This window comes from Sarcophilus harrisii, chromosome 4 (assembly GCF_902635505.1).
Source record: "Sarcophilus harrisii chromosome 4, mSarHar1.11, whole genome shotgun sequence".
NCBI lineage: Eukaryota > Metazoa > Chordata > Mammalia > Dasyuromorphia > Dasyuridae > Sarcophilus > Sarcophilus harrisii.
In genome coordinates this window covers 317,614,429-317,639,409 of record NC_045429.1, presented here as the reverse complement: position 1 = coordinate 317,639,409, position 24,981 = coordinate 317,614,429, and the positions used below count along the sequence as shown (strand labels likewise).

At 37.3% G+C, this 24,981-nt stretch overlaps 1 protein-coding gene across 6 annotated transcripts in view; it reads left to right on the top strand.

Annotated features, from left to right (window-relative positions):
- SLC39A11 (solute carrier family 39 member 11) overlaps positions 1 to 24,981 on the top strand; it is a 478,311-nt gene that overhangs the window by 148,782 nt on the left and 304,548 nt on the right. For all 6 annotated transcript variants that reach the window (XM_031965726.1, XM_031965721.1, XM_031965722.1 and 3 more), the window contains one exon: positions 20,674 to 20,815. In XM_031965726.1, the coding sequence (XP_031821586.1) occupies positions 20,674 to 20,815 (142 nt within the window). The remainder of the gene's footprint in view (positions 1 to 20,673; positions 20,816 to 24,981) is intronic.

Sequence of the window (24,981 nt, the reverse complement as noted above, 5' to 3'; positions counted from 1 at the left end):
TGGTAGAAGGAAAAGATCAATTTCTAATTAGGGAAGTACAACACTTGTGGGTCATTGCGAAGTTTAGTATGGGACCCTCATTATGTGTGGCTGAACTGGAGTGAAGGAGAAGGCCCATCATGGAGACTAAGGACATGGATGTTAGGAGTTTGGGGAAGCATTTATGTGTATTACTGAAGTCCCTAGGATAAGGAAGGATGAGAAGGGAGGAGAGGAAGATGGTGAGTTAAGTGCTGAACTTCTTGATAGGGAAATAAAGCATTTGTTAAAAGCCTGTTTGTTATGTGCAAGGAACTATGCCAATACTGAGGGTAGCAATACAATCAGAAAAGACACTTCCTACTTTCTAGGAGTTCACATTTGAATTGGGAGAATACTACACAGAAAGAGGCTGGAGAAGGAGGTGTAGGAGGATGCCCTTATAAGGGTAAGACTGCCATTGAGGAAATAGAGAAGCCCAAAAACTGAAGAGTGATGGGAAGGAAGAGTGAAAGGGGGAACTGGGTTAGGGACTAAGTCACCAAACTTTACAACACACACCTGACTGCCACTTTGTACATTGTATTTAAAAAGCAGGATGTCTGGTGTGTTTGGGATTTAGTCAGCTGGATTGAGGAGCTCCAGGAAGGGTTGTGTCTTTGTGGCTAAGCTTCTCCCTTCATCCTCCACCCCCTCCCCACCTAAGAGCATTTATGTTCCCTTTTCATTATGCTTTTTGAGGCCCCTCAACTTAAAGCAATCCTGCTTTCACTCCCTCCAGGCCCTTGGGCCGTATTCTCTGTACTGTGACTATGCCCAATCCTTGCTGTCCATCCTGAAGTGCTGTAATGGGCTGAGGTTTGAGCTGATGCACTGAGGTCCCAAGTACATGAGGCTAGATAGTAATTGGGCTATACTCTATTAATATACATGATTGGATAAAGAATGGTCCCTGCCCACTCTCTGTGCAAGTCCTGATGTGTTGTATAGGAAATGACGATTTTGGTGGGTGGAGGCAGAGAGAGAGCGAGGAAGACAAGGGTGGGGGGGGAGATTGGGCTGGGTTCGAGACTCCAAGCTGCTGGTTGTGTGACTGCTGGTCGAGCTAGCTTCTTGACTCAGCTGCACACATTGCTATCGCCGATTCTCTTCCACCTCCGATCCTTCTTCACTGAGAATAAAGACTGACGATTTTCCCCTAACCTGAATTCCTGTCTCGTGCTGATCTTAAAATACACGATCTTAACAAAGTGCCTTTCTTCCTACCCTGCAATTGGACTCTCCTTTGTGTATTATCTCCCCCTTTAGAATGTGAGCCCGTTGGGGGCAGGGTCTGAAAGGATTAGAGAAATCCTGGGATGGGATTATCCAAATCTGGGCCTAATACATCTATAAAGTACAATCTGAACTATAACCCCTAAACTATAACTGACCTTCAGTATATTCAGAGAACAGATGGTCTTGAGAACATGAAGGAAACATCCTTGTGAGATGCTGGCCAGACGCTCAAGGATGGCCCTGATTAACTGATATGGATTTCCCAGAACTGGCCATTCTGGGGGCATACTGTCCTGGAGGTCATGTTCAGGTTGGTCCCTCTTCCAGAATAAGGACTTGTAGTACTTTGCCAACACCTTCTGGCAGAATGCCTTCTTTGTTCTAAGACTATTTAACAGAGGAAGTCTAATTACCTAGTTGGAGTCTCACCCATGGAGAGATGCTCTCCCTGGGAACCTTCCCAATAGGGATTCAATAGGCTGAACCCCGGGATACCCCCAACTGCTGATTTTAGAGTTGGTGCTCCCCTGATTTGGTGATGATTTCTATAATTATACTTATTTCTCTCTTTGTTTTGCTTTATTATTGTTTTAAGCTGCTTAGGATATTGCCTCTGTAAAACTGATATGTTTTTGCCTATTCTTTAAGCATTTTTATTTTGCCTATTATTTAAGCATTTTAATTAAATCTATTTGTAGAGTTATGTGTATGTGTCATTTTATAGGAGCAAATCGAAACTACAAAGAACCTTCACTTTATAGGGTCTACTTTCTTTTTCTGTTTATATCCCCTGTTTAATTTAGTGGTAAGTGCTTAATAAATGCTCATTCATTCATTCTTTCATTCATTCTTAGCTGTTGCTCTGGAGGGAAGATGAGATGAAATCATCCATATGGAGGTTTTCACATTAGTGACTCTTAAATGATAGGAAAATTCGCCTTGTAAATTCTGGGGTATTAACTTCAGACACGGTGGGGTCCCTATAATCTTATTGTCTCTTCAGTACTCAATAGATGTGATCACTAACAATTCCTGGGTGCCACTTTTCAGTGGAATAGAGATGCTTCTGTAATGTCCAGTTGGACTAGTGGAGCCCTTGAGGGATGACACAGCAAGCATTCAGGCAAAGATAGGAAAGTCCAGAGTTTTCAAGAACTTATTCTGCTTACTTAGAGAGATAATGCTTCCATGTCTCTTTTGTGGTCAAACCACTCAGATCCCATCTATGAGCTCTTTAAGAGTTCATAAGGAGTGTTTTTGCCATTATATTAGTCTTATTTCTCCAACTTTTTTATAAACCCTATTTTTATCACTTTCTCTATTGAGGGCAGAAACCATGTCTAATACCACCCAAAGCACCTGGCACGTAACTAGGTATCAAGTAATTACTTGTTGATTGAATGGTAAATAAAACTGAGAAAGGATTCTGGTTGATAATTTAAAAAACACATGACCAGGACAATCTAAAAATGTCCCTAATAATCTGCAAGCTTTGCAAATGAACTCGGATTTCTTCTACTTGAGATCCTTAAAAGAAAGCAAATAATTGAAAATAGTAATCCTAAAATAAAGTTAATAGAGGACCTATGTTCCCAGGAGTACTTTTCAGGACACACAAGTTTACCACCATAAACCTGATGTGTTATCGTTGTACACAGGCCAAAAACTGAATGTATGAATGAATGATTGGAATTTCATCTATCATCATCATCATCATCATCATCACTGAAAAAACCTAATAATCCTGAAAAATCTAATCTTCCTTGGTTCTCATACCTGCTTATTATCCTCTATTCCTCTGAGGATAGGAAAGAGCCAGGAACTACCAAATCTCCTTTTAAGAAAGGGACAGAACAGTTATTTTCTCATTTCCACTTTGTTGAACTATTTTGGGATTTCTCCATTATGACTCCATTTTGGATACTCCACCACCTTTTCAGCATCCTTTTGTGTGTTGTCTTTGTGTGTTAGATTGTAAGCTACTTGAGGGCAGAAACTGCCATTTTTTGGAAAAAAAAAAATTTGTATTCCCAGAACTTAGCACAATGCCTAGTACATAGCAAGTAATTAATAAACATTTATTGACTATTGACTGGCAGCTGGTACAGAGCAGGTTGGATTGTAGCAATACAAAATTAAGGAACAAATCACCTGACTTTAATGTTCATCAGGGACAGGAGTGTGGGAGCCTAGGCTGTGGGAACTTGGGAAAACTGTGGCAAGAGAGATTAAGAACGAATGACTTGTCTGTGGTTATTAGTTTTGTATTGGGAGAATTGAGATGAAAGATCTAGCGATCCCCATTTTGGGAGGCTGGGAGGCCTCCCTACTTATTTTCCCTCATCTTCTTAACAGTTTTGAAGTCGACTCACCTTATGATATAGATCTCTGCAGAATTTTCTGGGAGAAAAGGGCAACCATCGAAGAAGGGTCATTTGTATTCTACTTAGCCAAAGAGGCAGCATTTAAGTGTTTTTCCATTATGTGGAATAATTTAAGGTTGTGTTACAAGTGTCCTTATTATTGCAATTTCTCAGAAATAAAAACAGCATCAATTATTTAACATTGCCTTCTGTGCCTACATGAAACAGGAAGAATGAGAGGAAAGAAAGGAGGATTTAAAGCCATTAAAGAGGAATCTAGTAAAGTCACCTCCTGCACCCTTCTCACAGCAGGAGAGGAACTTTGGCAGGGGAGAGGGTCATTTTCTAGAAGCCCACTCCTGGGTCTACTGCTGTGTAACTCGCCCCACCCCTCCCAAATTAGCTGTAGTGAGCAGTGGACCCCAATGACTTCACCTGGCCTTTCCCTTTGCCCTTCACCCTGGTGTTTTGACCTGCTGACAATTCCCAATTAGAAGGCCTACTTAGCATGGGGCAGGGAGAGGCTCAGAGCCATCCCATTGAGTAGAGGTGAAATCCAGCAGGGATTGTTAGTAGCTTTAAAGCCTGTGTGTGTGTGTGTGTGTGTGTGTGTGTGTGTGTGTGTGTGTGTGTGTGTGTGTACACGTGCGTGTGCTGAAGTCCTTCTGCCTTGCCCTTTTCTGGATCTGATGTGAGCATCTCAGAGCATCTCTGATGAGATCTGACAGTGAAGGGAATGATGGGGGGCAGGAGCTGCAGTAACACAAGCATAGGGACATTTGCTTTTGAGAATTTGGACAAACACAGATGGCTTACAAATAAATTGTTGGTGCTGCTGGGTAGCTTAATGATACTTAGCCGGTTGTTGCTTAATGCCAATGCATTTTTTTTTCCCATCATAAACTTCATTTGGGGATGGGCCCATCTATTCAGTTCTGCACTGGGCATTTAATTTAGTGATATGTTTTTGTGACTCAGAATCAAACAGCAGTTGTCTTCCTGATGCCAGAGACCTTTGACCATAGTGAATTATGTGTGACTTTTATTTCTTAAAGGAGAGATTTTAAAAAAAGAAAAGAAGAAAACAACAGAAACATTTACTTTTTATCTGTGGTCTATCTCAGCAGTCTCTTTCTTCTCTCTCACTTTTTTTTTCTCCTAGTTTTCTTTTCAGAAAATGTTCTCCTCTAGGTTGGGTACCCCTATGTGTGGCCTTTCTTCAGGGAAAGTTTATTTGTTTATTTAGAACCAATCACATGATCCAAACCTTAACTAGATAATAAAAAGAAAGTCACAAACGATAGAAGTCTCCTTTTCTGAGGTCTTGGCTGTGTGTTTCTGTGTGTCTTCCAGAAGTCTACTCCCTGTTCTCATTTGAGATGGGTTAGCCCGAGGGATTGAAGAAGGAATAAAGAGAAGGTGGAGGAAGAAAAACAAAAGAGAACTTTTAAACTTTGCACAGAAGCATTTTAAGTGTTTTTCACTTGAGTGTTTGGAAAGGTCAGGTTAATGTAGTAGAATTGCAATGTCATAAGCTCCAGCGGACCATGCAAGTACTTAAAAAGATGTTCCATGATTCATCACTCTGTGGAATGGAAATAGAGCATCAGACCTACTGCTTGGGAGTGAAACAATTTTCAATGGTCATAGGTTTTGTAGAACAGCCTCATAATTGTTCTTCTTTCTTCCCATTTCTCCTTTCTTCAATTCATTGTTCAATCATTTTAGTTGTGTTCGCTTTTTTGTGACCCCATTTGGGATTTTTTTTTTTTAGCAAAGATACTGGAGTGGTCTGCCATTTCCTTCTCTAGCTCATTTTACAGATGAGGAAACTTACAGCTTGGTGAATGTCTGGGGCCAGATTTAAACTCAGGAAAAGGAGACTTCCTACTTTAGGCCTAATGCTGTATCTTCTGGTCCACTTTGCTGCCCAGCAGTAACTATTGCATTTTCTTATTAAAAAATCTGCAATGATTCCATATTAACTGAAAGACTTAAGCCCTTTTATAATCTGCCTCCTGCTCTCTTACCTTTTCAGCCTTATTTCCCTACTTCTACATGTTTCATTCTAGAGAAACAGTCCTGCTAACGTTCCCCAGGTTTCACATTCTGTGTCCCAGACTTGTGGCTTTTGCACAGACTCTCCCTAATCTGTCCAAAGTGCATCTTCTTCATTTTTGCGTCTTAGAATCACTGCCTTCTTTCAAAATTCAGCTCAAATGTTACTTTTCCTATGGGGCCTTTTTTTTTTTTTTTTTTTGATTCCTCCTTTGTGTATTCTCTACTTCTTGAAATTACTTTGCATAGTCTGTGTAATTTTTAAAAAATCTATGTACAACCTGGCTGGTGTAAGCTCCTTGAACGCTGTTTTTTTCCTATCTCCAGTGCCTAGCATGAGAGAGGCTTAATTTAAAAAAAATTGAACTGGAATCAAAGAATTAGGAACATAAACTCTTACTATGTTGACTTCACTATAAGAATTGTGAGGGTTGAATGAGATCACAAAAGTTAGATCCTTTGCTTAGGGACTTTTTGGTTACTTTTTTGGTTACATATACAGTGTGTTGTTATATATCCTATAAATCGGTGTGTGTGTGTGTGTGTGTGTGTGGGTGTTTGCTATAGTTCCTTATAAAGCAATGAATTCCCTATAATGCTGTAATCTAGCTGTGTGAGTTAGAAAACAGCTTGGATCAGTTTCCTACTGTGGCAGGCCCCCTACATCCCTCCCCACCCTCACCCCCACCCAGATAAACATTTTAAGAATGTAGAAAACATCCCTCAGTTCACAAAGTGCATTAACTTGTTCGCTGTTTCTGTGACTACTGTTATAAGATCACAAATGAAGACTATTAATGGATATGATTCTGAGGAATATATTTTGGTATTTTCCTTGTAACAAGTGAAAAGTCCTATACTTAGACTACTCCGTACAAGCAGCAGGGTAGAGGAGATATGCTTATATGATAACTCAAATTGTCTAGCCTTAGGAAAGAGTCCTTGAGATTCTAGCAAGTTTACTATAAATCAGGGGAGTGCTATGGCAATCAAAAAAGTTCATGTGGTTTTAGGTTTCATTGACAAAAGATGAGTAAATAGGATGAGGGAAATGTGTTCTTCTCTAAGTTATTGGATTTGCTTCTAGGAACTATATTTTAAGAAAGACATTTAAGAAGGTAATCAGAATGGGAAGGGACTTAAAACCTTGCCTTTATGAAAATTATTAGAAAGAACTAGGGGCATATAGTCTGGAGAAGAAAAGGTACAAAGAGGGCATGATAGTTATCTTTGAGATCTTATGCACACGCAATATTAGAATTCCTTCTCTCCCCCTTAATCAAAACTGTCTAAAAGTGGGCATAAGCTCTTTTTGTAGTGTCAGGGAACTGGAAATTGAGTGGATACCTATCAATTGGGGAATGACTGAATAATTTATAGTATATGAATGCAGTGGAGTATTATTGTTCTAGAAGAAATGATTAATAGGCTGATTTCAGAAAAGCCTGAAAAGACTTACATGAACTAATGCTGAGTGAAGTGAGCAGAACCAGGAGAATACTGTATACAGTAAAAACAAGGTATTTTGCTATTTAAGTGAGAGGACTCCCAGAATTATTTCTCACAATTTTATCCTGAAGGTAAAGCATGGACAATCTCTTCCTCATAGGGAACAGATCATATCCCTCTGCACCTCAAAGCTAATGGGAAACTTATTAGTATTATCTAAAGTCTAAAAAACAAAATGCAAACTTTTTTTTCCTGATAATCAAGGAACCCAACCTTTCCTCAAGCTACCTTTCTAGTTGTATTTCCTTTTGCCCTCTGATCTCCTCCTGTCCCTTTTACCTCTGTACATACAGGTTATGCTTACTTCCTAGACCTAGTCCCTCAGCAGCTTTACTTGATGGAAATTCTTCTTTCCATGGCCCAGCTCAGGTATTAGCTTCCCCATGAAACCTTCCTCAGTCTCTTTGCCAGAGGGAAGAGCAGAGTTATCTTTGTATCCCTGGTGCTCAGTATAGTACCCTACATATAATAGCTTTTGAGTTAATGTGTTAAATTGAATTGAGTAGCTGTTTGAGGAAGAGATGAGATTGGGAATATTGTTTATTTGGTTCCTTTTAAAATGACTAAGAGAGAGATATCCATCCTACTTTTGAGTTAATAATTATTAAATTGCTGTCTGAGGAAGAGATGGTGTTGAAGTTGGGAAGGGGACTCCAAAAGATTGGGGTATATGATCTATGTCTTGTAGTGTCTCAAAAAAAATTTGCAGGCTTGAATCCATTTCCTAGTCAAGGGGCAAAGTTTATTATAATTGTAATGCCATTACAAGCATGCTAAGTTCCAAAAGAAATCAACAAAGTCCTAAGAGAGAGGAGACCTCTTTATCCAGCTTTCTATTATTAACATGCTCATTCTATGACCTAGAAGAGTGGTCTCTGGAATTTGGTTATTACTAACCAACAGATTATCTATCTCATAGTCAACAATGAACTGAGGAGTGGTCTATTCACTGTGTTTGGGGCAATTACACTACCCAAACTGACTACTCAGGAGTCACTCCAAATGATGTACAGAAAAAATTTATTAGAATCTTGAGAAGCAGACTGTCCTGGCCTGTGGGCCCGAAAGGACAGCAAGGATACCCACAGGAAGAGAGTCATTCACTTGAAGATGCTTACAACTTTTATACATTTCAGATAAAGAACCCCCCAAATCCCACCCTGTATAGGTTGTGATTGGTTACATAAACCTTTATCTCCCTAGAGATAAAGTGGAATGCAGTGAAAAAGGAGATATACAGTTTTGGCCACTTAATTCCTTGTTTGGACAATGGAATGCAGTCCAGGTCTCATCTAAAATCACTGGACTGGGGCCTATAGGCCTGATCTACTTTAGTTAACAGTCTCTGATCAATATATGCTTAATCTGTAAATTCTTCACCTTTCCACACAACTGCTATCTCAGGAGTTTGATCTGTGGGACTATCTTGAGGGCGGAAACTATCTGACTGAAGAGTGATTTATTCAGAATCCAACAGATTGTTGCTCTTGATTGGGAGTGTAGGAAGTCCCCAAGACAGACCTCTAAACCAGAAGATTTAGGATTTACTGACTTATTGTTAAAACAGAAGACCCCCTAAAATAAGGGGACCTCAAATGCTATATTTCGTCGTTGGGATTGGGAATATTGTTTATTTGGTTCCTTTTAAAATGGTCAGGAGGTTGATATTCATCAGGGCTGTGAGAGATTGAGGAGGGCTATGAGAAATATGTTGAAATCTGCAATTGCACTTAAGCTTGGCAATCAAAAGAAATGCAAAGTGATAAAAGCTGAAAAGCATATAAAGTTGCAAGTGTGGGCTTGAGGTTTTGGGTATGTTTGCTCTTAGTTGATTGGAAATAATAGTTTTTTACTCTTTACAGTTTGCAAAGTATTTACTTCACTGCAGTTCAGTGAGACAGGAAGAGCAAATATTATTATACCTATTTTATAAATGAGTCTCAGAAGGGTTAGTTGGTTTGCTGAAAGTCACAGAAAATTGGAAAGTGAATTGGGGGCATCTAGATGATGTAGTGGATAGAGCACCAGCTCTAAAGTCCTAAAGAACACCCAAGTTCAAATCTGTCTAGGACACTTACTAACTTTGTGATCCTGAGCAAGTCACTTAACCCCCATTGCTTCAAACCCCTCTCCCCCCAAACCCCACTACATCAAAGAAACCTAATTCTTTAATTGAGTAACCTTCTTATAGGAGATTATAAGAACTGAATGCTTCCTAAGGAGGAAGAGCATCAGCATCAGCATTTTTATAACTCCTGAAGGCTCTAGTCATACCCAAATAAAGATAAAACCAAAGCTGCATTTAATGTTAGCAGTACAGGAAAACAAGGGGTTCACTCCCCAAGGCGGTCTTGCCTTTGGCTTTCATTCACTACCCCAGTAAATAACAGCTTTAGTGCTTTTGGATCTTATAGAGTCTCTGTTGGAATGAAGTGAATCTCTTCACATCCCACTCCTAGTTAAGCATCCATCACTTTATAAAAAGAAAGAAAACAACAGGAGGGCAATCAGCTGAAGTCTTCTCATAATGAAACATGCCTTTATTGCAGCAATGACTTCTTAGTTGTCTGCATAAGGAGATGTGGAATTACAAATAATTAAAGCATATAAACAACCCAAGACCTGAGAATGTATTGCTTGTAGCATTTGGCAACACCAGCTGGTTTGAGGGTAGTTGAACAATGTCTATGAGGCAAGGAATTGGTGAATTCTCTACATCTAAACTTTCTCTGTCTAGTTTGAAGGTAATCCTGAGACATCCTGACAGGTTCTCTCTTTGTGTGATTCCCATTGAAGGCACCCTGGGGGGACGCTCCAGGGAGAAATCTTCAGAGCTGCCAGGCTTGGGGAAAAGTTCACAAAGAAACCTTAGAGCTTGCCTTTCAGAGCAAGGAGGGCAATTGTTTAGCAAAGCCCCTAATTTGGGAGTTAATGGAGGTGCTGCTGCCCTCATTAAACTGCATCATGGAAAGTAATGATTAGAATAATGGAGCAACCAATGTTACACAAACTGAAAGATAATAAATGATGGGTTTAGTCAGTTCATTACTTGGAAAGAAAGAAATGAAAGAATAAGACATTTTAATCCCCTAGTACAGAGTTCTTAATCTGACATCCACAAGAGGTCTGTTGACAGATTTCAGGTCTGTGAATTTTGGATGGGGGAAAAAAATTACATTTTTATTTCAATATAACTGATCTCCTTTGTCATTCTGAGTATTTTATTTTGTGTGTTCAAAAGTATTATTCTGAGAAGGAATCCATAGGCTTCACCAGACTGCCAAAGGAATGACCCCAAAAGGTCAGAGTGAGCCCCTGCTCTAAAGTCTTATTCTCAGTCATTAGAATTGAGACTTAACAGGGAGGTCATAGACTTTAATCTCACACAGATTATCTTTTGTGAGATTCTGTTATGAAATATATTATTTACTGGTTAAGAAAGCAAAGTTAATCAAATTTTTTTTTTTATTTGTGGTTGCATTTCTATGAATAGATCAGAAAATACCCATAATTCTAATGTTTTATTTTCAGTAGAATGTCTTATTTAGTCATAAATTTTTTTTCTAAATTGAAATTGAACAAGGAAACAATGTACTGCCCTTTTCACTTGAAGCTGATGGAAAAAGTATGGGAATGAGAATCAGAGAATCTGGACTGGAAATCTCAGTTCTGTTGCCTGTTAATAGTTCTCTTGTTCTGTAACTGTGAGCAGTTAATTTCAGAGCTTCAGTTTCTTAAGTTAACAAAATAATAAGAGGAGTTGGAGGGATCACTAAGCTCCCCTCCTGCTCTATATCCTATGATTTTATAATCCAACATCATCATCAGATTGTAATGCCAGAGAAACTGAGGCAAGATAGAGATTAGAGAGTTTTTAATAATTTATTTGAAAGGGAGAGATTTATTGGGACCAACTGGATCCATGGTTTTATTCCAGGGCTGAATTGAGACTATCGTCTCCAAGAATCCAGCATCCAGCAGCAAATATGAGTTCTCAATGACATATTTATACACACTAGCTAAACAAAGGCAGGGAGGTGGAGTCCAAATTCTGGTCAGCTGGAATCTCCAGGCAGGAACCATTAATCCCGTTCTGACAGGTTGGTGGGGTGGGACCATAATTCTAACAAACTGGGAGATAAGAAAGTGTCTGGTTAGAGAAAGAAAGTCTGGACTCACCCTTTTTTAGTTTACACATTGACAATTTATAACCTCTGAGTTATACCAGTCTTAATGAACCAGAGGAGGGGTTTGCAAGTAAGGGGATTGAGGCAGAACAATTAAGGAAACTGAGGCAGAACAATTTAGAAAAACTGAGGCAGAACAATTAGGGAAACTGAGGCAGGACCAATTAAGGAAACAGACAGAACAATTTAGGGAAACTAAATTATATGGTAGACATATACCAGAGTTAGGACAATAAAAGAGATCTGTGCCACAACAAGATGACGGTCTTTTTGGAGTTACTTGAGAAATGAAGATGGATTGTACCAAGCCATCTATAACTTAGTTCCTTATTTTCAATTTCTGTATTAATTTTCATTATTTGGAATAAAAGTGTTGAGTATGAGGTCCCTAGTGCAGCCAGAGCAGATTAAAATGTAATTAGGAAATACATAACAAAATAAATAAATATATATATATATATATATATATATATATATATATATATAGGAAATATTAATATTTAGTTTTCTAAGTCAATATGTAGCCCATAGAGATCCTTATGTATGATTGTATGACATATGATATATTTGTACAATGCCCTCATTTCTATTTGTTTGACACCACTAGTTTGGAGTTTTGCCTTTGGTTCTGGTATAGAATAAAACTCATTCAGGTGAGTTATAGGACCCATGATCCTAGCTTTATTAGTACTAAATAGTGAAATTTGTAGTTATAACAAAGGTTAACACTGAAAAGAGGATATCTTCACAGTGGGCAAAAGTCCTGGCAGGCAGCCTTGGCAAGCAGAGAGCTTCCTTGGCAAAGCAAATTCCTGTTTTGGACTTCTGCAAAGATTTGGAAGTTCAGAGTTGTCTTTTATTATCAGTCTGAGTCTTGGGCTTGCATTTAAAATTGAATGAGATACCTTTAATGTTGTCAATGCCCCAGCCTAGATTTTTCAGTTGTAAAGAGAGTACTTATCTTAGAGTTTCAAGCCACTCAATAGGATTATCAGATCGAGATCTCCAACTGAATAAGACCACTTAACTTGGGTAGGATGTTGTCTGGGAAGGTGAGACCCTGAATTGTCCTTCTTTTATAGATTAAAGGGGACACAGTTTCAGGGTTCACCCCCATCAGTTACAGATGGGGTAGAAAGGTAATCTTCATTCAAGTGTTTTAACAGGGTAGAATCACACATTTTTTGAAATAGAGCCTCTAACTAATGTAAAAATTCTTCTGTATCACCATTGTGTGCTTCTTTGTTTGGAGTTTTTACTCTCTTGATCTCATGAGAAATGCAAAGGTCACTGCCATAAGCTTCATTTATAATATTATTCTTAGTATGCCTACAGAGAATATCTCTGCCTTTTGGATGATTCTACCATATAATTAATTTCTTCTGGTACTTTAGGAACCTAACAGCACGATGAATATATATATATATATATATATATATATATATACTGCATTGAGGTTTGGGTGTAAGTTTCCTAAATCTGTTATGTGTTCCCTTCAGGTATTTTGTCAAGTCAACAAATCTTATTTTGTAGCAGGCACTGTGCTCAATAAATAAGACAAAGAAAGACAAAGATAGTACTGCCCCCTGCCCTCCAGCTGCTCACAGTAATGGGGGGCACAACATGGCAAACAACTATGTCCATATAAGATATATACAGTGTAAATTGGAGGTGATTTCAGAGGGAAGGCACAAGCAATGGGACTGGAAAAAGCTTCTTGTAGAAAGTGAGATTTTGTTTAAAGGATGCTAAGAAGACCAGGAGGTGGATTCCCTGGATTTATTATTTTACAGCTGTGTAAACAATAGATGGGAAAGGGGAGGGGGAAATTCTGCAAGCAGGGAAACCTATTAGATAACTTTTATTGTAGTCCAAGGAAGAAATAATAAGATTTGGAACTAAGATATTGGTCAAATGAATGTGGAAAAGGGGGCAGATTTGACATATGTTGTTGTAGAACCAGAAAAACAAAAATTCATTGATTATTGAGGATTAGAAAGATGGGAGACACAAAGATGAATACTGTTGTGATTGGGAGGAAGAATAGTATTAAGTGGAATGAAGAATACAAGTTTTGGACATGTTGAGTTTAAAGGCTTGTGAGACATTATAGACACTTATGGGTCCTGAAGCTCATAGGAGATATTTTTATTTAAAAGTAATCTTCAAAGAGATGAGGAAAGAACCATGGCATACTACAGAGACTGTGGGGGGGTGGGGTAAGGGGAGGAGATGGATGACATATCAACAAAGAATAATAAAAAAGAGAAAAGTAGAAGGAAATGTGGAAAAAGGAAATATCTTGGAATCTGGGAAGGAGAGTGTACTTAGGGGATAGAAGTGACAGATTCAAAGATGTCAGGTAGAGTCAGGACAGATGACTTGAACTTAATGTTTAAAATATTGTTATTTCCATACTCTTCTGTGTCTGATGCAAAGTCAGTAAGCAGAACCAGGAAAGTTATCTACACTGGCTACAAATCAATCACACCATAAACATTTATTAAGCTCCTGCTATGTGCCAGGCATTATGCTAACCACTGGGATGCAGAAGACAAATCTCTGCCCTCTATGAGCTTACCATATGATGGGGAAGACAACATGCAAACAAATATATACAGAGGAAGCTACCTACAGGATAAAGAAGAAGTAATTGACAGAGAGAAAGCACCAGAATTAAGAAGGGTTGGGAAAAGCTTCCAATAAAAAAAAAAGATTTTGATTAGGTCTTAAAGGTAGATTGGTAAGCAGTACAGAGGAGGGAGAGCATTTCAGGAATGGGGGAGAGAAAAAATACTCAGAGCTGAAAGATGGAGTTTCTTGTTTGGTGTAATGGCTAAGGAGATCTATCTTACTGGATTGTGGAATATATTGGGTAGTCTGATTTAAGATTTTGGGGGGAAGGCTAAAATTGGGAAGGGCTTTGAATGCCAAAAAGTGTTTTTTATTTGATTCTGGTGGCAATGGGGAGGAGTTAAATGAGTAGGACAAAACATTGTTAGACCTTCACTTTAGGAAAATCATTTTAATGACTGAGTGGAATATGGATTGGAATAGGGAGAAACTTAAATTCAAAATCCTTCACAATAACAACACAATAATCCAAATTGAATTATGATGACCAAGCTTAGCGCCAGAGAAGAATTATTGGACAGTGTTGTTCAGTTGTTTTTAGTAGAGAGGGAGACCTCTCCTGTTTTGTGGACAAGGAGGTTAACTATAGAAAGGGAGACAGTGAAAATGAAGAGAGAAGGAATGTTTGGTGTGGCAGGAAATAGGGAGGGACTGCATCAAGGGGCACAAATAGGGAGGATGACCTCAAAAAGGAGAAGAGATTCTTCCTCCTCAAAGACTTTCTCCAGGAGAAAAGGGAGAAGACAGAGAATAAGTCAGTGATGGAGCCAAGACTGAAATCATTATCTAACTTTAAAATTTATAATCCATTTAAAGTCAACTTTAGTTCAATTACATTTTAAAATACATGACTTCAATCATTGTGTCAGATTTCCTTTTTTTGTAAGCATGATTATTATTCCCAGTGAATTTTCCTGTATTGGAATAATGGGAATCAGTAGAAAAAGAAAAAAGGGCATTTCCTAAAATATACCTTGCTTTTCCATAATTGAATAACTACTTTCCATTTCTCTTATAAACACATAAAATTATAGGGAACTGTCTGTTATTTATACAAATATATACATGAAATTCTAAGTTTACTCAAACAGCTCATTTTTACAAAGAGAATCAATGTCCTCCCCAAATAAAACTTATATCACCCAAGAGCTAAGATCAATACAGTTTCATTAAGAATTTACCACCTCTTTCCATTATCATCATCTAAATGAAGAGAGGAAAATTAAGTAAGAGAAGCAATAGATGTAGGAGGAAAGCATGACCAAATGAAGACTTCTTATAGATATGGGGAAATTTCACATGGTTTTTAGACAAAAGGATAAAATCAGCAGAAATGGAGAAATTGAAAGTTGAGAGAAAGGGAATGATTGATGGGACAATCTCTGCAAGGAGATAACAAGGGACTAGATCCAAGGTACAACTAGAATTGATAACAAGGAAAAGGGATGCCTTTTTTAAAAGACTGGCCGACAAGAAGGAGGGAGAGAAGATATAGGGGGATAACAAGTCAGTTAACAGAATCAAAAGTGATCCAGATTTTAAGATTTAAAATCTTTTAAAATTTTTTTTGCATCAATATTCATTAGGGAAATTGCTCTATATACTTTTCTTTCTCTATTTTCACCCTACCTGGTACTGGATAGCAGAGAGTCATCCCCAGGATAGTGCACTATGACCTCATAGGATTATATCAGGAATGCGGGGCTGGTCAACATTAGGAAAACTGTTAGCATAATTGACTATATCAATAACCAAACTAACAAAAATCAATAGATGCAGAAAAAGCATTTGATAACATCCAACACCCATCCCTATTAGAAACACTAAAGAGTATAGGAATAAATGAAATTTTCCTTAAAATGATTAGTAGCATCTATTTAAAATCTTTAGCAAGCATCATATGCAATGAGGACAAACTAGAACCATTCCCAATAAGATCAGGGGTGAAACAAGGTGAACACTATCACTATTACTATTCAGTGTTGTATTAGAAATGTTAGCTTTGGCAATAAGAGAAGAAAAAGAGATGAAAGGAATTAGAATAGGTAATGAGGAAACCAAATTATCACTCTTTGCAGATGATATGATGATATACTTAGAGAACCCTAAAAAATCAACTGAAAAACTATTGAAACAATTTACAACTTTAGCACAATCGCAGGATACAAAATAAATCCACATAAATCATCAGTACTTTTATATATTACCAACAAGGTCCAATAGCAAGAGATATAAAGAGAAATTCCATTTAAATTAACTGTCTATAATATAAAATATTTGGGAGTCTACTTGCCAAGGCAAAGTCAGGAACCATATGAATACAACTACAAAATATTTGCCACACAAATAAAGTCAGATCTAATGAATTGGAAAAATATCAAGTGCTCATGGATAGACAGAGCGAATATAATAAAAATGACAATACTACCTAAATTAATTTACTTATTCAGTGCCATATCAATTAAACTCCTAAGAAATTATTTTTCAGATCTAGAAAAAATATTAACAAAGTTCATCTGGAAGAAGAAAAAGTCAACAATGTCAAGGGAATTAATGAAACAAAATGTCAATGAAGATGGCTTAGTTGTGCCAGACCTAAAACTATTTTATAAAGCAGTGGTCATCAAAACCATTTGGTATTGGCTAAGAAGCAGAGTAGTGGAATAGGTTAGGTTCACAGGACAAAATAGTCGATGACTATAGTAATTTAATGTTAACAAACCCAAAGACCCCAGCTTTTGGGATAAAAATTCACTATTTGACAAAAACTGCTGGGAAAATTGGAAACTAGTATGGCAGAAATTAGCATTAACCCACACTTAATACCTCATACCAAATGGGTTCATGATTTAGACATAAAGAATAATATTGTAAGCAAATTAGGAGAACAAAGGATAGTTTACTTCTCAGATCTGTGGAGAAGGGAGGCATTTATGGCCAAAAAAGAAATGGAATTTATTATTGAACAAAAAATAGATGATTTTGATTGTATTAAGTTAAAAAGTTTTTGTACAAACAGAAATAATGCAGACAAGATTAGAAAGGAAGCAATAAACTAGGAAAACATTTTTATATTCAAAGGTTCTGACAAAGGTCTCATTTCTAAAATATATAGCGACTCGAGTCAAATTTATAAGAATTCAAGCTATTCTCCAAGTAACAAAGGGTCAAAAGATATGAACAGACAATTCTCAGATGAAGATACTGAAACTGTTTCTAATCATATGAAAAAGTGCTCTAAATCACTACTGATCAGAGAAATACAAATTAAGAAAACTCTGAGATACCACTACATACCTCTCAGATTGGCTAAAATGATAAGAAAAGATAATGAGGAATGTTAGAGGGGATATGGGAAAACTGGGTCACTGATACATTGTTGGTGGAATTGTTAACAGATCCAGCCATTCTGGAGAGCAATTTGGAACTATGCCCCAAAAGTTATCAAACTGTACATCCCCTTTGATTCAGCAGTGTCACTACTGGGCTTATATCCCAAAGAGATCTTAAAGAAGGGAAAGGGGCCTGTATGTGCAAGAATGTTTGTGGCAGCCCTCTTTGTAGTGGCAAGAAACTGGAAACTGAGGGGGGATGCCCATTGGAGAATGGCTGAATAAATTGTGGTATATGAATGTTATAGAATATTATTGCTCTATAAGAAATGATCAGCAAGATGACTTTAGAGAGGCCTGGGGAGACTTATATGAACTGATGCTGAGTGAAATGAGCAGAACCAAGAGATCATTATACATGGCAGCAACAAGATTATACAATAATCAATTCTAATGGATGTGGCTCTTTTTAACAATGAGGTGATCCACGCCAGTTCTGATGATCTTGTGATGAAGAGAGCCATCTACACCCAGAGAGAGAACTGTGGGAATCGATGTGGATCACAAAATAGCATTTTCACTCTTTTTTTGTTATTTGCTTGCATTTTATTTTTCGCATTTTTTCCCTTTTTGATTTGATTTTTCTTGTGCAGCAAGATAATTATGTAAATATGTATGCATATGTCTAATTTAACATATTTTTTTCCACATTTAACATATTTTGAATTATTTGCCAACTTGGAGAAGAGGTTGAGGAAAAGGAGGGTTGGAACACAAGGTTTTGCAAGGGTTAATGTTGAAAAATTATCCATGCATATGTTTTGAAAATTAAAAAGCTTTGATAAAAAATCTATTTTAAAATTGCTTTGTTTTAGATCTATTTCTAAAATACTTGACTTCAGTTACTGAATCAGTTTTCCTATTTTTACAGCATAATTATTCTTCCCAGGTGAATTTTCCTGCATCAAAATAGTGGGCATCTGCAAAGAGAATTTTTTCTTTTTTATTAGCTTTATTTTTTAAAGTTTATTTTAATGTTTAAAAATTATAATAGCCTTTTATTTTTCAAAATACATTCAAAGATAGTTTTCAGCATTCACCCTTGTAAAATCTTGTGTTCCAAATTTCTCTTCTTCTTTTCTCCCTCCCCTCATATAGCAAGCAATCCAATATAGGTTAAACATGTGCAATTCTTCCAAACATATTTCTGCATTTATCAGGTTGCAGACAAAAAATCAGATCAAAAAGAGGAAAAAATGAGAAAGAAAATAACCAAGCAAACAAACACTATCACCACCACCACCAAGAAAAGGTGAAAATATTATGCTTTGATCCACACTCACTCTCCATAATTCTCTCTCTGCATGATGATGGCGCTTTCTATAACAAGTCTATTGGAATTGTCTTGAGTCACCTCATTATTGAAAGGAGTCTCCATCACAATTGATCATCACATAATCTTGTTGCTGCTATGTACCATGTTCAAAAAGAAAATTTCCTAATGAGAGATCTTCTCCTGAGCTAGGAAAACATTTCTGTCAACAAATCTGGGAAAAGTGTTTAGAAATGAAGATTTATATACATTTAAGCTTCCTCATAGTCCCATCCTCCAAACACAACTTTCTATCCACTATACATGAGTAGCTTATCATTCCCCTTACATATACACAGAATTATAGGGAACTCTATTATTTTATTGGAAAAATATACTTGCAATTCAGAGATAATCTAAACAAATAGCTCACTTCTCTAATCTCCGTCTCCTTCCCAAATAACACAGTTTGTTGGGAATTTACCTTCCCACTGTGGCCACCCAAATGAAAAGAGGATAAAAAGACAGAGAAGCAGGTGGCTTTCCAGGAATCAAAGTCCCTAAGTGTCAGTAACTAATACCACAGTATTGCAGATATCTCACAAGGGAAGAGATTAAACACTTATTAGATACCTATCATATTTCAGGCATCAGGGTAAAGACTTTACAGTTTTTTTTTTTAAATTTGATCCTCCCAAACAGCCTTGGGAAGTGAGTGCTATTATTGTCTCCATACAGTTGAGGAAACTGAGGCAGACAGTGGTTAAGTGATGATTATACAAGATACCCTAGGTAGTCTGAGTAGATTTCAGCTGAGATATTCCTAACTCCAGTCCCAGCTCTCTGTGCCCTGTGGCACCACTGAGAATCCATATGGCATCTAGCACCAATAGCTTGCATGGGTTGATGCTTCCTAAATATTATTGTGATGCTTGGCCAAAAACCAAGAGCTTTGCCTCTGCACTTAGGCTGATGGTCTTCACCAATACCTCTTTTTCAAAAATTCAAGGTAATTTTCCAGATCTAATCATGTAAGTCTCCTACTCAGTCCACTCAGTGACTCTCTAATGCCTGATGGATAAAAATATAAACTCCTCTGAATAGCTTTTCAAACCCTCCATAACTTACTTGTGCCCAATTCCTCTTCCAAGCCTTATTGGACAGTATTCTTGTTCCATAATCTGGAAACCAGTCACTTTGACCTTCTGTTTGTTCTTCCCAAGTGATACGCTCTGCCTCCCAGCTCTTTGCCTTTAAAGTGATCCTCTTATATGCCTTTTTTCTTTACCTTCTGTTTAACTACTTTATTTTAAAATTTTCTTTCTATTTCTATCTCTCTCTCTCTCCCCCTTTTCCCTCCCTTCTTCTCTATAAATATATGTGTGTGTGTACATATACACATATATATATATATATATATATATATATATATATCCACACAAACACACACACACACACACACACACACACACAAACACACACGACATATACCATTACATAAGTACTTGTTATTGCCTACATTGTATTTGTGGCCAGTCAAACTTTTACGAAGTGCCTAGTATGTGCCAAGCACACAAAGGAAGGCAAAAGACAGTCCTTGTCCTTAAGAATCTCCCAATCTAATGAAGAAGACAACATGCAAATAACTATAAACAAATTACATACTGGATAAGTGGGGAGTAATCAGCAAAAGGAAGCTTAAGAAGAGTTGGCAGATGCTCCCTGTAAATAATGTAATTTTAGCTGGGAATTGAAGGAAGCCAGAGAAACCAAGGGTTAGCAATGAGAAATCCCAGGCAAGCAATGTATAGCCAGTATCTAGCACAATGCCTCATACATAGTTTGATGTTTAATAAATAGTTGTTGCATGCTTGCTCATCGAGAAAAGGGACTGTGTTCTACCTCTGTCTTTTTATCCCAAATGTGCAGCATAAGGAATTACCTTCACTGCAGTTACTGAATAAATGCTGTTGATTATTCACTGATTGCTCTCACATTCACTTTGGTTCTTCTTGTTTCAGGGTATGACTGAGGATTCCCAAATGGCCCTAATGCTAAGCTTGGACTACAAATCAATGAAGGAAGATGCCAACAATGAGTTCCCCCTGCCTTTCCATGAAAATGAGCTTTCTATCCGGATAGGTAGAACTGGACTTCATTCAGGCAAGTTTTTCAACCTAACCATGTACCCCTTCTGAATTGCTCTCAGACAGTTTTGTAGACAGGGGCTTGATTACTTGTAGGGACTTCCCACACAGAACAATGGTGGGCTGGTTGAGCTGAATGAGTATTTTTTAAGTGCTTACTATAACGCATGGTTCTAAGTAATCATTGTATCATTGTCCATTACTCCTCTTATTAATACATGGTATTTTAAAATGTCTTTACCAACTGTTTCTCGTCAAATGGTGACTGAATTGCTGAGAAGAGGGGATCAGAAGCTAGGGGTTTGTTAGGTGTAGATGGGGAAAAGGATAAGTTGCTCTGGACTCACAGCCTTTAAAGTCTGGTGATTACTGAACATGATGTTGTGTGAGTACATGGGAGGTTGTCTGCCTTCACGATTTGTCCAAAAATGTTGGAAGGCCAAGAATATAAGAAGTGGGAGATGACAGGGAATTAACTCTGTGCATGAGGAACAGTCAGTAAAGACATCAGTGTTTGAGTTCCTTGGACTGGACCAAACCTAAATTCTGTTCATTCTCAGCCCTGTTTATTCATTCCAGGATGGGATGAGAAGGAGAAGGGATAGTTGAGGAACCCTCTAGCAGGTACAATTAGAATAAGTTCTTTTCTTTTGGTTTTTGAGTAAGTCTAGTCCTCTAATACCTTTCCTGTCCTGAGTTTGGGGTTCCCTTATGCATATGAGATAGTATGACAAACATGAAAAATTTCAGAACTAAACTTGTAACACATCTCTAACTTTCTTCCAAGATGATGAAGGATGTGTAGATCTTAAAATGTGTGTATGGCATTCTTTCTTGTGGTCAATTTGGAAAAATAGGATTTTTTTTCCTGCTAATTAACTGTATAAAAGTTTCAATATCCTGAGCATCTTGTCTTCATTGACATCTAAGTACAATGAAGGAGAAATGTATATACCTTTCTTCTCTTTTTAAAGAAATGTTTTACTTCCTTTCATACTCTTAACACCATTTTCCAATTCAAGGCACCTCTTAGCCACTTTTGTCTAGTCTCTTTTATCCGCTTTACTCCAATCTTGACCTGTCCTTTTTTCTTCAGAGTACTACTAGCCACAATTCCCCATTAAATGCTTGGTTGCGTCACTGATTTCTCCCTCCCTTACCCATCCTTAAGCTTTGTTTCATTCCATCCTCACCCTGTTTCACATATGTTACTAATGTCTTTATGCACAGCATTCTTTCCCCCTCCACACTACAATCTCTATACCCTCTATTACATTAGAACTAGATGGATGATAAGTGCAGTTCTAAGCCAGTATAATCTTTCACATTACCTGAAACTCATCATTTTCCTTATTCATTCTAGAGGGAGCCAGGCAATTTTTGATAAAAATAATTCTAATGAAAGAGTCATGAATCCTACAGAAATAAAATCAATGTCTGTATGGTCCAGAGGAAGGAAAAATTGTTAATACCAAGAAAACATTCTTAACTTTTGTAAAATTCAGTCAAATAAATTGGTAAATTCTAAGGAAACAAGACCTACTTTGTAAAAATCAAGCTATATAAGGAGATTTCATTCCAGGGAATCACCATCAACTCTGGGGAGTTTGGAGAATGGAAGTAGCACTTCCAAAGCAAGAGTAGTTGAAATAGGGTCCTTAGGACTTTTTGAGGGAGCAGGGCAGCTCCTTCAGAAATTATAGAAACCTCCTGTTGTCACTGAATGAAAGTTAAATTTAGGTACCAATCAAGTTTTTTTCTAAGCACCAGACTATTATAACCCATATAGGAGAAACATTTTATAAATGTAATTAGTATGACAAAGGCTTCCTTTAGATAAGAGCCTGAATATGTCTTCTAAAAGTCCACATAAGAGAAAAACCCTCCATAGGTGGTAAGCATAGGAGAAGATATAACCAACACTTCAATTTTTATAGACACCTGAAAATTTCCTCTCTGTGATGTATTTCATGTGGAAAGTGGGGATAACACCAACCTACCTGCTGCTCATAACTCCTGCTAAGAAGGTAATGATGGCATGAGAGAGCAGATTTTTACAAAATTGTCTTATAAGAAGCTGGCATGCTAAAGGCATAATAAAGAGAAGAAATGATGCTGAAGTGAATGACATGAATTAATGCTATAGTTTTACCTTCCTGATAAGAATGTAGGCAGAAGGATCAAGAGGTCAAGGGCATACTTTGAAACTCATTGTAATTATTAGGTTTATATTTGGCTTTACTACAGAGGACTCTACTGAGCACTTGAGCTGGGCCAAGTATAATGTAGCAGAAAGAGCATTTGATTTGCAGAGACCTCAGGCCAAGGTTCTGCTCTACCACTTACTTCTCAATCCTGGGCAAATCACTTACTTCCCCTGATCTTTACACAGTGCCTGGCATATAGTTAGCACTTAATAAATGTTTGTTCCCTTGCCTTGTCTCAGTTTTCTCCCCTACAAAACAGGCAAGTTTGCATTAGGTGATTTCCAAGTTCTTTTCTGACTCCTCTGAATAGCATTTCCAATTTTTCTTCTTTGAAAATTATTCAAATCAACTAATAGAAGAAATTCTTCTGGAGGTGCATTCTCATTTATTTAGCCTCATTGTTAGTTTGCCAAAAAGTTACATTCCTATGCTTCTCCATGTCCCTATTTCTCTTTTTGCCTCTTGCTGACTTTATTTATTTGTTGTTGGGTTGGAAGAATAGGGTTTTAGGAGTGACATGACATAGAGAACAAAGATGGCAACTGTTACAAAAGGGAGGGGGGGACAATATTTAAATCTGCACTTCTGAATACTGTTTTATATATTTTAAACTAATGATGCAATCATACACACATTTATTAAGCACTTACTGCATCCAAAAAAATAGATAATTCTTGACTTTACGTAACTTATAAGTGAAAAGGAATTTGAGAAGACACCTCCAACAGATTTCTTGCACTCTTTTTGAATGAAAAAGGTTTAAGAGATGCAGAACTTCCTGCTGTGAGAATCTTCTACTGTGTTCACCTCAGGCTGGAGAAAACACCCAACTGGCAGAATCTTCCAGGTCCTTCCTTCTCTAGGTATTAATAGGCATGGAGTTGGGTTAATTTTCACAAACCCGGAAAGGATAGGTGTGAGAGTCTGAGAAGAACAATTGGGGCAGTATTAAAACCCTCTTTGATTGCTCTGAACTTGGAGCAGCTGCTGTAGCTTGGTTTGAATTTTTCACTAACTGCTGAGTGAGCTGGGAATTCTGTCTCTTTATGTAACATATAACATTTATTTAGTAGCTTCTGTAATTCATGGGGGGTTTTGAGTTATTCATTCCATCATGATAATCTATTGAATGGGGAAACTTGATTTTTAATGTATACTTGGGAAGTAGAACAGCAGACTGGTTTGGACTATGCTCGTTCCCCCTTAGAAAAATCCTGCCAAATCCTTGGATTTAGGAGGTAGTGGCTGAAAGAAGGCAGCCTTTTCTTTTTTGTATTTTATGGGGGGTTTTAAGTGTAGTTTTTGTCTTTTTTGTAGATATAAAATTTTTAAAGTTGAAATTATATAAATTTAAAATCCTGGTCATCAGGGCCAGGAATTGGTGGCTTTTGGAATTTTAAGTATCTAAAATTTCATGACAGTTTAACTCAGCATTGTGACTTTCCCCATTACTTGGACTCATTTGGTTTATATCTTTATTTTATCAGAGAAGACACAGAATTCCATTAATCTGCTCTCACTTTAAAATCTCTGTCATTTCCTCTTTTAAAATTAATTAAACTCATTTATACAGGACTGGCCAGGAAATTTGAGTCCTCTAGTTTTGATTTAGATACAATTAATTGTGTGATATTGGGCAAATCATTTTACAGCTTTGGCCATTTCCCAGGGAAATTAGAATTTCCTCACTCAGCTGATTATATGCTAATAACAACACCTCATGAGTATAGCATATGTTTTACTTTCCAAAACACTTTCCATAAGTTAGAGAAAACAGAATAACTTATGTGTACTATGACAACAACATTATGGAGAAAAACAACTTCGAAAAATTGTAGAACTTTGATGAACATGATCATAAAACACAAGTCCACAAGAATGAAGATAAAAGATTCCACTCACCTTCTGACAGAAAGGGAATGAAATGAAAATACAGAAAGAAGTATACATTTTTAGATACTTTTAATGAAGAAAT